Raw genomic sequence first — 18747 nt, 5'->3', positions numbered from 1 at the left:
GCGTGACATCTTGTTTATTTGTTAATTGCCAGAATCCTTCGGATTTCTGCAATTATGTTGGTCGGTTGTGTGTGTCATTCTGTATGTCTGTCTGTCTGTCTGTCTGTTTGTTTGTGTGTTTGTTTACCCTGAAGCAGCCACACCGTTTCAGCGATCATGACCAAACTGGGTGCAGACATCGGCCATGGTCCAACTTAGACATTTGTCATTTTTGGTGAATTTAGGTCAAAAGTCAAGGTCAAGATCACCGAAAAACCAAAATTCTTATTTTCGCAATAACGTCCGCTAAAATGGTCGTATTGACTTCAAACCAAATCCAAAATGTGCATCTTCCAATATTGCATCCAACCATATGTCTCCTTGGGGTGTCACACCAAGACCCTTCTTAGCAGTCGGGGGTCGAATGTCAGGGGGGTCTGGTCAAAAATTTCAAATTGCGAAAAAAAACGCCATTTCAAGTCCGATTGACCTCCAAGTTATGATCATGACCAAACTAAGTGCTATAACTCATTAAACAGTAGCACTATCGACTTGTAAGAACCAAATTGATTTCCAGGTTTTTGTTTTTTCAGAGATCATGGAGATATGACAAAGTTATTCCAGCAATTCCTTGCTCAACGAGCAATTTCATTTGTTTGTTTGTGTGCAGTATATCTCAAAAGTTTTCGACGAATCCAGACGAAATTTTGTGGACAAGTTGGTTGTGCGGCAAGGACAAATTGATTCAGTTTTGGTAAAGATCCGAATCCGGGTGTGATGATTTTTTAAGTAATTCTTCACCATTGAGAGATAGGGCGAAACCAATATAGAGCACGATATCTCAAAAAGTTGACGGATTCGGATGAAACTTGGTGGACAGTTTGGATGCGTTACATGGACGAATCGATTCAGTTTGGGTGAAAATCGGATTCTGGATTTGGATTCGAGAGTTATTTAACTTTTTAAGTTATTCTTCACTATTGAGAGAAAGGGCCAAAAACGATATATAGCATGATATCCCAAAAATGTAATGGGCCCGATATGTTCTCATGGAGCAGGCATTTTGTGGTGGAGCTATCCGCTCTACTGAGTGCCCTTCGAGTTTTTTGTAATAAATAACAGTTATCTTTTTAAAAGTAAAATGAACTATTTTTCTGTCTTGGACTGTCAAGGGATCATATCGTAAAGATTTTTCAGGTGCACAAAAGAAAACAAACGAAAATATGAAATCGTCCTCGACAGGCTCATTTTTAAATGCATGCCAACTTTTCTTCCTGGAGATGGCAACGTGAAGCCTGGAAGATTTATGCCGAAGTTGTGGAAACACCAAAACTTATTTTCTGGACTCTAAAACATGCTCCTTCACTCTACCACTGGACTCTGGTTTTTAACTCACAGGTAGTTTTCTTTCAAGTTTCATGTTGTCTTTTAGCCTTCTTGTGAAATCTGCAGTGGATGGTGATTTGTCAGATAATGCTGGTTGACTTTGGCTAGTACTATGTACACATGGTCAACATTAGTTTTAGCGGTGGATTTGGCCGTTGGGGTTATAATAGCCTCGTGCTTTTGGTGGAGGTGTTGATTGGTGGTGGAAGAAATTCTGTTCCATTATTTGGTGAATCAGTTGTTGAGTTGCAGAATATTTTGCTGTGTGAGTTGTTGGATTACGAAGCAGAAGGAATTGATTGTCGCATTTTCATATACCTCTTGCAGTTGGTATGGTAGTGTTCGTGTTGAAACCACTTATTTGGCTGTAGCTGATGATTGTGTTGCTTCAGTGGTATTAAATTCTCCTCCTTCAAATTTCCTTCCAAGTCGGAAATGATAGTGAGTTCTGCTTCAAATGTGGGCAGGTATCTTTCCTCTCATTTAAACCTTGCCACCTGTGTGCAGGAGAAGCCTCTCTTGCCCATGACTCATCGTTTTGTTGCTTCAAGATTGCTGCAATCCATTGATGTGTCACAAAGGAATAGTGTGGGTTTTTTTTTAAAATAACACAGTACTTTGCAATGAAGCATTTTTAGTTTTCCAGCCCATGTTAATATGGAAGCTGGGTTTTGCAGTGCATCATTTAATCATTGTTTTTGCTTTGCCTGGTGGCAGAGAATTTGATGCTGCATTTGCCAATGATGTTCCTTCTTTGTTTCCCTCTTGGTTAAAATTGGGGGCTCACATGGATAGCGTGTTATTTAATATAAGAGCTTTTTGCATTATGGGGTTGGGTGTGCGGTGATGGAGGTATTATGTTGAATAGGTGAATGGAGTGGACATTTCAGCAGGTGTTATATCGTACAGCCGGTATTATTCTGTTCAGCAGGTATTGTACTGTTTTAATGTCCTTCGGACATTTGAGGAATACTTTAAGCAACAAAACAGGCTCACAACACATGAAGGTGGAGCTTCAACATCAGAGATTAGAAATCCTCAAAGGCTGTTGTATTTTCAAATTTTTGTGGTGGAAATCGTTTTTTGTGGAATTTATTATATCATCCTAGATTGATAAAATTATTCAAATTAACAAAGAGCCCATCCGTACTGATAGGAGGAAGAGGAAACCGGACTCAGAGTATGTGCTTTATGATACTGCTGCTATGGAACACACAAAGAAACAATGTCTTCTCTCTCAGGGATCGTGTGGGGTAATTGGTTCACGGTTAAAAGGGGCAGGGAAATATAAGGTAGGAAATGGGATTCATAGGGTTGAGATGTAGGTATAAGATTCAAACTGATATAAAACACTGGGTATGATTGCATAGTCTAAGCCATATTTTAGCATCATCTTTGGTACAATGTGCCTTGATGTGCAATCCAGTCTTTCAACCGATGGATTTTTTTTTCTCTCTCTTGATCTGTTTCAATCTTACTCCATTTTGTTTGTTCAATACCAGAAGTGCAAGATTTAATATTCATATGAGTGGGCACTGGGATATCCTTACAATGCTTTTAAAAGTACTGTTTGAATGCATCTCCCTCATCAGACTTCCTCTTTGCTGTTTATAGCAGTATCATACTTGTTCATTCAATCTGTTATTTTTTTTTGTGTTATATTTATTATATATAATGGAGAGAAAGTGTGTCCATGTATTGCAGTGTCAAAGGATCAATTAATATTGACTGCATTACGGCAGGAGGTGGTAATCCCGCGATGAACCAAAATGATCTTTCACTGTATTCAACCCAAATGGAGGTGTCTCACAAGCATAGGAATCACAAGAAAACACATGAGAACCTTCACCTAATTTAAGGGGTTTATTTCCCTTATACAAAATAATTATAAAAAAAGTACAATATACAAAAATACAATATCCAAAAAAAAAAAATACAGTATACAAAAAAAAAATACCTTATACAAAATAATTACCAGAACTATTTATAAGAGAAATAAATAACTAAATAATTATATACAAGAGATTACAAAACCTATGGTGTTATGCACCAGACTTGGTATCAGATGGGGTGGGGAGGACAGGAACAAAAACCCGGATGAAGCCTTAGCTGCTGTGGAGACTTCGAAGCAAGCATGACAAACAGGCAATGAGGCAGGCGACAAAACAGGTGAGCAGGCAAGGAACACTCTAGCAGGATGACGGACAAGTGGACACGAAGTTGGCACGAACAGAAGGCAGGCAAAAGCATTCCTCTCTGAGGAAATTCTCAAAAACAACCTTTTTTGGTGTAATCCCCCACTCTCACCATCCCTCTCACAAGAACAGATCCCACCAAAAAGCTCCTCCCCTCCAGGGGTGATGAAACTCTGTGTCCAAATACCTCCACTCTCTCCTTCCTTTCACTAAGATATGCCCACTTTCACCCTTTTTGCCTTCCTGAATGTTGCCAAGGCTCCACCTTGGCTCCTCACCTGGGGACATTACAAGAGGTTGTATGGACGAGTTCCTTAACCTTAAACCCTATTTAATTATTGCCACGCACTATCGTCTCCATGGTTCACATTTAAACAAGACAATCCTTAAACTACGTTTCCCTACTTAATTACATTGACATTGGATAACTACTCAAACACGGCCCATACCACTCCATACATTTCTATCTGTTCTCAGGTAATATCTAACTCCCCTCATCCCCCCCCCCCCTTTCTTCACCCAACAAACGTAACAGCATATGTGTATGTATGCATACATACATATATATATATATATATATATATTTATATATTGTCGCGGATTCGCGCCCGCCGGCGTGCGAACGGCCACGTAACTCGAATCGCGGCACGTCGCCCACCGGACGGACAATCCAGTCGTGACCCTCTCGGACTAACGCCGGGAACCAGTCACGGGTGGACCTTTCGGTCTCACCGCGATCGAGCCAACCAGCCCCCGCGTGGGATAGGGTTGCTCGCCAAATTCGACCTACCTAAGTACCCACGCGGAGGGTAGACCGGGCGATCGCACCTCGCCGCAGGTCGACTTCGGACACGGGCCACTGAAGCGACCCGTTCCGTACTATCAGAATAACCGAGCGGTGTTATCGTCGACCTCGACGGTTCGATTAATTATCGGGCGTATTCAGCCCACTACCAACCCTTTACATGAAGCAAGATGAGGATTCAATGGGAGAAATGACGAAGCGAAGCGGGAGAACAGTTCAACAATAAAGCACATTTATTCGCGACGAACGGAAAGCACACATATTCAATTCCACCAAAAGCACATAGAAAAAACACTTCCATTTACACAAAAAGCAAATATAAAAGCGAAGACAATGCAGAGCTAATACCGACTACCGAGCACACGGCAACACTTATACAATTCTACTTCACAGACGGCGCCGACAACACATACCCAAAACCAAGGAAAGAATACCCTCAAGGATGAGGCGGGCCTGAGGCCGAGACCGGGTCGCGCCTACCCGTCTGGTGATGAGACGCGGAGCGGCGATGGCGCCCCAACCCCGCGGGCCTCGCGGAGGGTGTCTGGTAGGGGGTGGGAAAGGGGCCCCCTTGGTCGCACTATCTCAGCGCGGGGGGAAACAGGAGGGGGTTGCTGATGCTCGGGGTATAGAGGATCTTTATTATCCCTGGTGTGCGTCTCCACCTCGGCCAGGTCGCGCTGTCGGCCTCCCTCGGGTGCAGCTCCCTGCACGACGCGAGCACCCCCTCGTCTGGTGTCGCCGCCTCTCCACAGCTCGTCCCCTCCGTTCCGACTCCAACGCACCCGACGAGCAGCTCCACCGCCCGCGAAGTCTTGACCCTCTGCTTCCGACTCTCCTACTCTCCGCCTCTGGACTCTCCGACTCTCCACTCTGGACTCTCCACTTCTGGACTCTCTGACTCTCCACTCCCCTGACTGACGAACACGGTCCTTTTATCCCCCCGTCACTTCGCCTTTGACCCCCTCCCTTTGACCTTTCACCTCGCTCCCCATTGGCCCGAGAAAAAGTGGGCGTGAAGGCTTTTTGATCCACAAATTTGCATATATCGATCGTCCTGGAGGCGGGGCCAAATCGCCCCTCGCTCACCGATTGGACGGCAAAAAGTGGGCGTGTGTCGTTTTTGATCCGTTTTTGAAGCACAAAATCCGTGATGTTTTTGAACACGCTGCTCGGTGCGCGCCCTGCACGAGTCCAGTATCGGTGCCCACAAGTGGCGCAAGAATGGTGGTGATGCGATGGTGGCGAGGTGTGACGTGAAGGTCGTGGCGGTTGTGGTGAAGCGGCGTTGTGGTTGGTGGTTGATGTTGTGGTTGTGGTGGTAATCATGGCGGTTGGTCCAAAATAAAGATAGTAAAAGAAAAACGGCTATCCTGAAGAGTCGCAGCACGCATAAATGACATGTATTCCCACTAGACAACGGGTTTGGGCCTAACTACACATGCACTTACCGAGATACCTCACCTAAGGGGCCTGAATGGTGGTTTGCGAATTTGGTAACCACAACACTACCCTCCCTTTTTACAGACTCGTCCCGAGTCGTCAAATTTTCGTGTGCCATCATGTGTAGTTTTCCCGAGTACATTTTACCTACGGATCCCTGAGTGCGACATTCATGGTATTCGTGTCCCCAAAATAAATAACCTGAGGGCTGCGTAACTACCTAAACAAACTCACTCACACGGACGACTTAAATAAAATTGCCGGCGCTAAGACATACATGCCGGGGGCGCACTCATATTTACAGTACATCTTAACCTTAACTTACAAATTTTACACTAAACCATGGCCCAGGATCATTGAACTCTGCAAAAGAAAAGCAGTTAGCAGGGAGCCAGGCTGCCCACATGCAGTCTCTGGCTCAAAACAATGCAGGTGACAGGGAACGTGGCTGGCTGCTCACACGCAGTCCAAGGCATTCCCTTTCGAACTGAACGCAGTGAACCACAACGGTGCATGGGCTGCACAAACGCAGTCTCCGTGCCAGCTCAAGTGGCACACGCAATGAGCACAACGAATGGATGCATGAACACAAACACGGTGCACGGGCCGCCACTGCAGGCCCGTGTTGTAGCTGCCAACAGGGCAGTTCTCGCAGCTTGCAAACTGTTGCTTTGCGGATCCTGGCGCACATGGAAATGAACAGGGGGGGGGAAAGCAAAAATTGAACGGGGCTGGTGAACATGGGCAGTGGGCATGGCATGGCAAAGGCAGCAGGCAAACACAGCCCGCAGAAGAAGGCCGCTGCAGGCAAACACAGCCCGCAGATGAACTGGCCGGCACAGGCCTTGAAGAAAACAGCCAGCAGATGAACTGGCCGGTACAGGCCTTGCAGCACAACAACAGCTGCCGATGAAGTTAGCCGGCCTCTGCCTTGCAGCAAAACACGGCCAGCCGATGAAGTTGGCCAGCCTTTGCCGTTCAGTGGAGGTTGGTGGAGGGAGTGCGGTGGTGCTGGCCACTCGGAAGGCGGGCTCGGACCTACCTACCTGTCTCCCTCCCACCTATCGCCTTTGCCTGTCACTGTACATACCCACTCCCTTAATTTGTCAAACCCCAATTTAGCCCCAACTTATTTTTTTATTGTTTTTATTTTTACTTCCCCACTATAAATTGTCCCCAAACCCCCTTTATCGTCTTTGTTCGGCTAACCTATCCTGTCACCTAGCCTACTCCCAACCCCTACGTTCCCTTCCCGGAGGGGAATAAGGGAGAGCTAACGTCCTGTGTCGAGGCCCAACGAAGCCTCAGAATGGCCTCCCCAGAGTTCGGCGATCTATAACCAAAGTGGGTCCAGCGGCCCACAACGAGAGCGAGGGGATGGATGGTGCGGAGGGGTACATCTCCTAATCTACCCTAACCATTTAACCATTAAACTACCCCGGGGCTTTCAACAAGCGCCTCTCGCTTAAACTATTGGTTCTAACAACCCAGATTCCCGTCGCCTGTGTTGGTGTCCTTACAATTTCGGGCCTCGCCCCCCAATTTTCTCTCCGTGCCCTCACACGGTCTCCTGGCTGGGACACGTGGCTCCCTTTGGCAGGCACGACCCTCTGCCGATTCTCCCGCTATGGCACCCCCGGGCACTACACTGCCTCCGAGCCTACCAGCTCCCTAACACCGGGGAGTGCCCCCATGGCACCTCCCCTGAAACGCACACGTGGCAGGCCGGCCTCCCGGCCCCTTTCCCGAGGGTCACCCGTCCCCACAACACTGCCCACACGGCTAATGGCGCCCCGGGCCCCCGCACCAACCAGGCGCACCCGTGCCCACTACTCTATCCCGCCCCCCCATGGGCCCATGCCCTACCCCCGCCGGCTTGCCTGGTGCCCGGGGTACCCACTCAGCGATACTCACCTTTCGCAGCCACGCTCCCAAGCCCGTCAACAGGGCTCCTGCACCCCTCCAAATGGGTCTCGAGCCTACTTTCCCACCAACCACAAAACGACCTCCATTTTTCAATTTGACTAACCCAGCTAACTCACTTTACTCTGACCCCGGGGTCCCTTGGGCGGGAGTCACTCCTCCCCCCAATCACTCATCACACCATGCATTCGCCACTCACTCGACACACACAGACACGCTGGCCTCACTCACTCACCATGTACTCACCTCTCAACTCTTCAACACACACACCACTGAACTCTGCCATCCTTCTAACTACATCCCCTAACTAACTCGTGCTCCCACGTCGTCCCTTAAACTAGTAGCACGTTCCTTTTAACACTACGTAGCTAAACTACGTCCCCTCTACACATCCAAAGTCTGTCACTGTCTCCAAATAATCCCATTTTATTTCCCAACCTAAATCTGGCTACAATCCCTCTAACTAATCCATTCCACGGACTCCATGAGGACTTACCCCTGCCCCATGAAGTCGGTCTAACTAAGCTAACCCTTCCCCCTAACTAGTTTCCATCCTGTGCCCAGGGTAAGGGGGTCTTCCACCCCTTTCCCAGGAATCCTTTGCACCCGAAAGTGAGGCTTGCTGTCTTTTTTTTTTTTTTTCCATGCGCAGCACCTGCGCGGAAACTCAGAGCTCGCGCACCTTGCACCTGGCCGTGACGTCATGCAGCTGCACGTGTTCCTCGTCCCTCCTTGGACGGTACCATCCGGCAGAGATACCCCTCCTGCCGGATTCCAACCCCACGTGCAGCCATGACGTCACCGTGCGCATAAAAAAAACACAAGCCCCACGTCACGAGGGGTTCCCCACGCGAACACATGTGCTTTGCCCGTTGGAGCTTAACACACACGATCGCGTGGAGAACCCGTCCGGTCCAAATCCGTTTACCTGCCTAAACTTTGTCCGTCCGCGGGATCGGCAAATCCACCGCGTGCGTTTCCGGACCGGGACTTCACTCTCGCAAGCGAGCACGTGGTGGTCTCGTGCGTTGCACAGCACGAACCTCGTGCTCGCGGCTGGGTGAACCCGGCACGGTCCCCGAAACAACTACAGCCGCTACTCGGCTTTCTTTCTTCTGTCGCCGTCGTCGCCATTCGACCCACGCATACCTGCGTGTTACGACGCACACAGTCCACTCCATCACATTCACACCGGGAGACGCGGCTGCGTGCTCCCGCATGCCAACCGACATCTCCCTCACATACCGCTCTCTCACACACACGGTCTCCCTTGCATAAACCATACCACTCACACGTGGCATTTCCCTTACACAAACCACACCACTCACACACGCGGGGGCACTCACCCGCGGTTCCTCATCCACACACCGTGCCTCACTCACACACACGGGGCACTCAACCTTGGTGCCTCACTCACACACGCGGGGGCACTCAACCGCGGTTCCTCATCCACACTCCGTGCCTCATCCACACACGCGAGGGCACTCACCCACGGTGCCTCATTCACACACACGGCGACACTCACACACGGTGCCTCATCCACACACGGCGTGCTGGGAAGCACGCACTCTGGCACCATTGCCACCACACCACTCACACACGGGGTCGCTTCCACACACGGGGACGCACTCACACCCTGCACCACACACACCGGGACAACCACACTGGGGATTCGTGTCCCCACAAGGGTCTCCGGGGCCTCTATACCCCCCAAGCTCTCCGTGCACCCGTCCACAGCACTCCTCCTCTCAACCTCGCAAAGCACGACCGAACTCACCTGGTCGTGACTCACCTCAAGGGGGCATACTCCCTCCCCTCGTTCCTGGAGGAGGCCATCCAGGTGCTCGCACTGGGTCTCTACCCAGTCCGCCAGCTCACCCCCATTGTCCTCCACTACCTCTGTGTGTGTGTGTGCGTCACTTACCCCGTCTTCCTCGTGTAGTCTTTCCTCTATTTTTACTATCTCCCGTGTCTCTGCCAACTCTTCACCCTTTACCTCCCTTGTCTCAACTATTATTTCCTTTGTCACGGCCTTCATGCCCGCCTGCAGGCATCGGCCCATGTTCTGCGTCTCACCCCGGAACTTTTTCATTTCCTCCTTCATGTTTGCTTCCATTCCGTTTATTTGCTTGTTCATTTCGTTTTTCATTTCATTTGTATTTGTATCCATCTTTTCGTTCATGCCTTTCATTTCGTTTGTATTTGTATCTATCGTCGTTTTCACTTCATTCATTTGCTTGTTCATGTCTTTCATTTCGTTTGTATTTGCATCCATTTTTTCGATCATTTTCGCATTCATCTTTTCGTTCATTGCCGCCAGCATGGCGCACAGCTGGGCCATGTTGGATGCACTCAGCTGAGCCGTTTCGGCAAGGGTTGGGGAAGGGTTTTGGTGGAGAGGGGGGGGGGAGGTGTCATACACTGCGGCCGCTGCCGCACCCATTTCAGGTTCTGGGTTCAGTTGGGCGAGTCCGTGTTCCTGCACAATCAACATTTCCTGCTCGGGGATTCCATCCTGGACCATGGATCCTACACATTCTACATCCATTTCTAATACCCCTGGCTCCCGCTCGCCTTGAGACGCCATCTTGCTTCGTGAAGGGTTAATTTGCTCGCTCGTAATTTGGAGGGAATCGGGGGTCGCTTCTCTCACCCCTGGACCGATTCCCGTGAATTTAGCCGGAGACAGGAGAGCCTGTTTTCCTGTTCTCCGATACCACTGCCGCGAGAAGGCCGATGAATTTGTATCGCACGACCTGACACCAGTGTTGCGGTTTTCGCGCCCGCCGGCGTGCTGACGGCCACGTAACTCGAATCGCGGCACGTCGCCCACCGGACGGACAATCCAGTCGTGACCCTCTCGGACTAACGCCGGGAACCAGTCACGGGTGGACCTTTCGGTCTCACCGCGATCGAGCCAACCAGCCCCCGCGTGGGATAGGGTTGCTCGCCAAATTCGACCTACCTAAGTACCCACGCGGAGGGTAGACCGGGCGATCGCACCTCGCCGCAGGTCGACTTCGGACACGGGCCACTTAAGCGACCCGTTCCGTACTATCAGAATAACCGAGCGGTGTTATCGTCGACCTCGACGGTTCGATTAATTATCGGGCGTATTCAGCCCACTACCAACCCTTTACGTGAAGCAAGATGAGGATTCAATGGGAGAAATGACGAAGCGAAGCGGGAGAACAGTTCAACAATAAAGCACATTTATTCGCGACGAACGGAAAGCACACATATTCAATTCCACCAAAAGCACATAGAAAAAACACAATTCCATTGACACAAAAAGCAAATATAAAAGCGAAGACAATGCAGAGCTAATACCGACTACCGAGCACACGGCAACACTTATACAATTCTACTTCACAGACGGCGCCGACAACACATACCCAAAACCAAGGAAAGAATACCCTCAAGGATGAGGCGGGCCTGAGGCCGAGACCGGGTCGCGCCTACCCGTCTGGTGATGAGACGCGGAGCGGCGATGGCGCCCCAACCCCGCGGGCCTCGCGGAGGGTGTCTGGTAGGGGGTGGGAAAGGGGCCCCCTTGGTCGCACTATCTCAGCGCGGGGGGGAAACAGGAGGGGGTTGCTGATGCTCGGGGTATAGAGGATCTTTATTATCCCTGGTGTGCGTCTCCACCTCGGCCAGGTCGCGCTGTCGGCCTCCCTCGGGTGCAGCTCCCTGCACGACGCGAGCACCCCCTCGTCTGGTGTCGCCGCCTCTCCACAGCTCGTCCCCTCCGTTCCGACTCCAACGCACCCGACGAGCAGCTCCACCGCCCGCGAAGTCTTGACCCTCTGCTTCCGACTCTCCTACTCTCCGCCTCTGGACTCTCCGACTCTCCGACTCTCCACTCTCCACTCTGGACTCTCCGACTCTCCACTTCTGGACTCTCCGACTCTCCACTCCCCTGACTGACGAACACGGTCCTTTTATCCCCCCCCCCCGTCACTTCGCCTTTGACCCCCTCCCTTTGACCTTTCACCTCGCTCCCCATTGGCCCGAGAAAAAGTGGGCGTGAAGGCGTTTTGATCCACAAATTTGCATATATCGATCGTCCTGGAGGCGGGGCCAAATCGCCCCTCGCTCACCGATTGGACGGCAAAAAGTGGGCGTGTGTCGTTTTTGATCCGTTTTTGAAGCACAAAATCCGTGATGTTTTTGAACACGCTGCTCGGTGCGCGCCCTGCACGAGTCCAGTATCGGTGCCCACAAGTGGCGCAAGAATGGTGGCGAGGTGTGACGTGAAGGTCGTGGCGGTTGTGGTGAAGCGGCGTTGTGGTTGGTGGTTGATGTTGTGGTTGTGGTGGTAATCATGGCGGTTGGTCCAAAATAAAGATAGTAAAAGAAAAACGGCTATCCTGAAGAGTCGCAGCACGCATAAATGACATGTATTCCCACTAGACAACGGGTTTGGGCCTAACTACACATGCACTTACCGAGATACCTCACCTAAGGGGCCTGAATGGTGGTTTGCGAATTTGGTAACCACAACAATATATATATATATATATATATATATATATATATATATATATATATATATATATATATATATATATATATATATGTATGTATGTTCTTTGTATGTGCGTATGTATCATTGACCGAGGAAAATGAAAGTTTCAGGCATTAATGAGGGCACCCTGAAGTTGTGCCTGCACGAGTTTTGTTTGATGACATCTAGTTGTGAAAGAAATTTTTTTTTCTCATTTCTTGGCATTTTCTTATTTTATGAGAGGGTGGGATTCGCGATCTATAATTCGATTAGGAGGCCTAATTCGAGAAAATGTCATCAAATAAAATTTGCAGGTAATGGTCGATTTAGTGGGGATAGAGCTATTCAGATCTTGAGAAATCAGTGTTGAATACTTTGGCTGGAATTCCTGGGGGAAAAAATGAAGAGAAAATTTATTTTTGAAAATATATTGTTTGCAGCAAAAATAAAATTGCAATAAAACCAAGTGCATTACAATGTCAAGAAAATAAAACCCCAAAAGCAGCACAAGAAGAAAAAGAAAGGATTCCATTTGTCAGGATGCAAGACAAAGGCTACAACAAGAATCGTCCGAAGAATGCCGTGAGGAACGGACGGTTGGATGCACTTCGTCACAATGTAAGAGAGAGGCATCAAGCTGCTCACAGAAAAAGGGATTCATCTTTTGGGCTAGCAGGGAATTTCAATGGGGAAAAGTTTTCTGAGGATCTTTCTTGCAAGCACTATGCAGGATGTTTCTTTGACACAACATTTCAGTCGTGCAATGACGACAAATGGATATCTGATTCAGTTGACCTGTTGTTGCAAAGAACAAGTTCATATTCAACCTGTCTCCAGTTCACCTGAACGCATCCGAAAGCTGTATGACACTAATGAAATCGGACAAAGTTTTCTGAACATCTCCATACATAAATGTATATGTAATGGAGCAAGTATTTGGATGTTTTGGACAGCAGGAATTCTACCTTGAAAAAAAAAAATCAAACATCCGCCATTTTGGTGATAGTGTAAGCCTAAGACATCTTCAGAAGTCTCATATTCACAATTGCCATGCCCTCCCGAGAAGTTTTCTGTTCAGACTAAAAAATCTAAGCGACTGTTAAAAGGATCATCACATATTTAAGGTATGGAGCCGGTAGATGTGATGACCCTTGTGAAGGTGACAGTACGTATAGACCTCAGGCTTCAGGCCTCTGGTGTCAACCTATGGCCCAGTGAAATTGGAATTATCCAAGCTATATAACCACAATGCATTATATATGCACATAAGCAGTAGGCATATTTTTGCCTCATGTACATAACCTTGGTTATTTTTTATTTTCGGGAGCGATCGAAGCAGTGGTCTATTGCCTACACACTGCCCAAATAAAGGGTTGTGTCAGAAGAACACGTTGCACACTCGGAACAAGATTGCGCAGAGGACGGGTACTCCGCTAGTAATGTTTAAGTTTCTTTTTGTATCAAAAATGTTTTAAAAGAGGATTTTGTAGTCAACATGAAACAAGGGCTAAAGGTTAGGTGACTGCAGATTATCCTTGATTCATGACCATGCTGTAGAGTTCTCTTGCATGTAACATCAACGCAGGAGGCCATTAGGCCCATCAAGCCGGCACAATGGTTGTCAACCTATGGTTATTGTTCCTTGCTCGATCCTTTTTAAGTGCTGAGCATCAAGCAAGGAAGTAGGCAAGTGTCATCATTATAACCTTTATTTGGAGTTCACAGTGACTTGGCGTGGTTTGTTGTTTCTGGAATATTGCCACTTGGGATGGTGAATTCAGCTTATTGGTCTAAGTGTCTTATACTATACTCCTTTATATGGGAGCTATTCCGAATTTTGACGGTGGAACATTTCTGATGGTGATGTGCTTTTATGCAACATTTGTTTGAGCAGAAGTTTCAACCAGATGGTTGTGTAAATTGGAAGTCAGAATAGGTTAACATGGGACATGGGAAGGTAATGTTATATCCAGGCCGATTAAGGCTAAGTGTTGTGCAACGAAGAAAAATATTGTTGGAGAGTTGCCAATAGTGCTCAGACAAGTGTGGAAAAACACAAGTGTCTGCTTGCTTAAAGTGGAATAACTTTTGTTTTTCACATTCAGTTTTCATATGCCATGGTGGTCCATGGTAATACCATGTGGAGATTTCTCCCACTGGGAATCTGTAAAAGAATTTGAAATATGGTGAAGGAGCACAAACTATGCTATGGACAGCTCTGCAACCTGATTCTGCAAATGGTATTGCTTAAAATATCTTTTTCTTTTTTTAAAGGACATCATAAATTATTTATGCCGAATCGGTAACGGTTTCTTATATTGTGACCAGAGGTTGTAGATCGCATTTCTGCAATCAATTTTCCAAACAGACCCAATAATGTAACCTCCCTCATCTTTTAGATTACAGATATCAACAAAATCATCTGCTGGGAAAGGGAGAGCAGTGAAGTACTCACCTCCATCCGTGTGAGCCTGGAACCGTTTCCAAATTTTAGTTTTCACTGAGGAGTGAAATAGGCCATGAATATTGGAATGAGACAGATGTAAAGGGAAGGTAGAAAAGGGCATGCATGTGGCATACAGGGTTGGAGGAGTCAATAATTCCATTATATTTATATATAAAAATAGATGGGCTGTCAACTTAAAGAGACGCTGCAAACTGTCATTTATCATTGATATACATTCTCATTCAACTTGAATAACACGAAGAATAGAACAGCATATACCCTGCAAAGAAATAGAGAAAATCACAAGGACAAGAGTTTTCAACGTATGATTCCCACAGACCCTCACCTGGGGGATCAGCTTCACCAATCTCATGTTTGTTGAGAGTTGTGATCTGCGCCTGGTGATCGCTCACGACTGCAGCTTCAAATTCATTGTGCAACAGAATGAAAGCTCAAAAAAGTGTGCCATTGACTTCCTCTGGAGGGAAAAGAGTACATTTTCACATTCTTGGCCTTCACATACGAGGTTGAATCATGGACCGTCTGCATGCCTGAGTGCAAATGGAATCAGGCATGGGCAATTCACTCACTGATAGGTTTCTGACACAACAGTGTTTTACCTGCCTCGAGAGATGAAGGAACGGGGGAGGCAGGTTTCAGGAGTGGAGATGGGGTGGGGAGGGGGTGGTGTGGGTGGGAGTGTGACAGAATTTCAAACTTAAGTAAAGGTAGTCACACAAGTAAGGCTAGTCACCTGGAAGTTGATTTCTGAGTCCATGTCTAATCATCTCATTGGACAATCAAATTGGCATGGGAAATCTTTGTCTCATCACCATACTAGTATATCAACATGTTGGGGAAAAAAAGTATTTTTTTTTTCTCTCTTCAAGGTGAAAAGCACAACCATTCTTCAATCCATTGCCTTGTTCACCACCTTGGGGTCACTTTGATGACTCATAAGTGACTACTGTGGTGTTTCTTGATGTGTTTTATGGAATGCATTTTTACCCCACCAAGAACTCTTCATTGAGCCTCGTCTTCCATGAGCCTACATTTTGTAACAAGAAATATCCTCCAACACCTTCTTGCATTAGCCGAAATTATGTCACCACTTTCACTTTTGAAAGTGTGCTCCAGCATCAAAGAGTAGGCCATTGCGTGCTGGTGCATGCGGCACATTGCATCATCAGTACGGCTGCACCTCCAACGTTTATGCAAACTTACAAACATGATTTCATGACCCTAGTAAGCACCTGAAGTGTGTGAATGAAAAAAATAATGTGTACAAACTTCAGAGCATTGTTTTGGTTAAAATAACGAGAATAAAATGCCTTTGCTTCGCTGTCAACATGAAACAAGGACTAAAGGTTAGGTGACTGCAGATTGTCCTTGATTCGTGACCATGCTGTCGTAGAGTTGTCTTGCAAGTAACATCAACATAGGAGGCCATTAGGCCCATCAAGCCTGCACAATGGTTGTCAACCTATGGTTATTGTTCCTTGCTCGATTCTTTTTAAGTGCTGAGCATCAAGCAAGGAAGCAGCACGTACAATTTTTAAAGTCATTGGTATGACTCAGCCAGGCTTCGAACCACCGACCTCCCAGACTCAAAGTGAACGTAAAACTTTTCCGTCTGTATTTTTGTTTTCTCCCCATTGTTCAGTAATCTAAGATTCATATATATTTTCTTTTTTTATATTAAAATTGCAATCATAAAATTTGTATTCCATCGACAATCATTTGTTGTGAATCAATTTATATCACTACTTTCTGTTTATCTGTTTAATTCAAAGGAAGCATGAAATATTTGAGTGAAATTATCCTTTTCTACATGCTTTTCAAATGGTACATGGTACAAATTCAAATTCTACATGGTACACGTAGTCGATATATTTTACATTAAAAAATAATAATAATAAAGCATATGATTTCCAGCCTTCGTGGAAATGCAGATTTATTTTAATCAGATAATTTTAATGCAGACTTCAAGTGTTAGACTGCAGCCAAAAGTTTTTGCTTCTGCCAAAATGGTTCTGATTTTTGGGTCCATAAGCTGAAACAAGTCCGAAACAACATGTTCCAGCAATCTCTCCATGGCCATAACATTGCACACACTGCGTGAACACAGTCTGAAGTTTTTCCTCATTTCCTCCAGTCGAGAGATGTTCTGTTTTGTGTTTGAAAGAGTTCCAGGTCAGCTGACCTGTCTGAGATGTGACAAACTAACCGAGGGCACCATAGCAAAGAAAGCTCACTGCCAAGGCACTTTGCCTTTGAATCTGGCGTGTCTCAATTGATTCCATGGTTTTGACCCCTTTTGGCCCACCAAAGTGACATGGTTGCCACTTACCTCTTGTATTGGCACAGCGAGAACGCGGCTTTGGCATCGCCAACAAGTATGTGCTTTGAGGAAAAAAAAATACAAATAAAAATGGCTGCATGTCGACTTATTTTATTTATCTTTATACCAAGCCAACACGAACATTAAATACACCCAAATTCACTTCACCGGTGCTTCATTTTAGAAGCACTTGCTTTCAAGAAAGCTTTGGAAACGATTGTCATGACGAAGTACATTTCCTGTCTGCTGCACAAAAATAATGATGAGCTTTGAATGCCAAATGGTTTTATGAGTGGTCTTTGATCTCTCAATGGAGCAAAATCCAACTTGCTTTGATCCAGTAATTGAGACAGATCTGTGTGCATTGCACTTGTTTTATAGGATGCATTGTGATGTCACATAAATGTGCAACAAAAAGGTCCAATGCTAAATGCAGGTATAATGTACCATAAATATTTATCCATGCTCAGGTATCTCATGAAATGTTTCACTATGGCACGGAGAACCTAAATCGGTGCATGTCGTCATGACATAAGGTGTAAGGTAAATAATCCCGATGGCTGCAGGTTAGGAGAGCTCATTTTCATGGTGGCCTCTACCGTTCTGCCACCATTACAATATTACACCTGAAGCAAGTTATATTGGATCTTAAATAATGCAAGTGTGTCCACGGCGAGGGACGGCATAGGCCTTTAGCAACAAAGCCAGTCGTGCATGTGCACAGCGGTGCGTTGTTTCTTGCAGGCAAGCCTTGTGCGCCGATGCGTGCAGTGTGCTCTGGCAATATAATAAGCTCCTGGCTGCTATGTGCTCCTTTGCAGACTTACGTGCAGAGAGGAAGGAGAGCAAATGTCCGACCCCGGGCTGTGATGGCACTGGACATGCCACCGGTCTCTACCCTCACCACCGCAGCCTTTCTGGATGCCCGCACAAAGACCGCGTTCCTCCAGAGAGTGAGTGCAACATCGTCTGTGGATATTTTGGTTTTATATGAGGTGTTTTAAGAACATTGTATTGAAAAAAGAAATGACTCAAACATGATGCCTTAAAGAGATAACCAACGTCAATGAGAAGAATACACAAAGGGGAAAGGAAACATTGCAAATGTTATTTCATATCAGAGATTGTCAAGAATAGACTGAGAAAATTCCATTCCAAGATGATGTTTCATTACGAATATCTTTGTCAAACCACCGTTATGCTTCCTATCTTACGTGATTGGTGGTGGAATGGGTAAAGAATCATTGCCTTGCCCTTACTGGTTTGGGTTAGATCCCCATAGCTGCTCACTTGAAACTACACACCTTGCGATAGAGTGGTGACCTGTCCAAGGTTGATTGGAGCACTGAAACATACAAGACTTGTTGGGAGCACCCCAACGTCCAGTGAAGAGTGTAGGCCTACTTCCTTCGACTACCATCTCACATGTGTTTCTCCCGAAATAAACAAACTGGCAGCAGCATTCTAATAAACATAGACCCTTCATCACAAACCATGGTATCATGGTGTTTTGCATGGTGTATTATAATGATCATGTCCTGTATTTTCATTCGTCACGAAAAACGGTCGTTCACTCATGATGTGTGAGCATGAATTTGTTTAAGGCGAAGGTGCTGCAACCCCCACAGCAAGCACACTCTGAGATAACAAGCAATGTAACTATTAGGTGTCATGTAAAACTGGAGAAGACCAGGCTACATTGTACCTGAAATTTCTTTCTGA

At 46.7% G+C, this 18747-nt stretch overlaps 1 protein-coding gene across 6 annotated transcripts in view; it reads left to right on the top strand.

Moving 5' to 3' along the window:
- The window catches only part of LOC147035139 (myelin transcription factor 1-like protein), a 731493-nt gene that overhangs the window by 529936 nt on the left and 182810 nt on the right, over positions 1–18747 (top strand). For all 6 annotated transcript variants that reach the window (XM_085894260.1, XM_085894272.1, XM_085894282.1 and 3 more), the window contains exon 10: positions 17847–17978. In XM_085894260.1, coding sequence (XP_085750386.1) covers positions 17847–17978 — 132 coding nt within the window. The remainder of the gene's footprint in view (positions 1–17846; positions 17979–18747) is intronic.

This window comes from Eptatretus burgeri, chromosome 1 (assembly GCF_056783735.1).
Source record: "Eptatretus burgeri isolate ZD-2024b chromosome 1, Ebu_testis_v1, whole genome shotgun sequence".
In the NCBI taxonomy this organism is placed as follows: domain Eukaryota; kingdom Metazoa; phylum Chordata; class Myxini; order Myxiniformes; family Myxinidae; genus Eptatretus; species Eptatretus burgeri.
The sequence above is the reverse complement of the archived record's forward strand: the minus strand, read 5'-3'. Positions and strand labels throughout refer to the sequence as shown.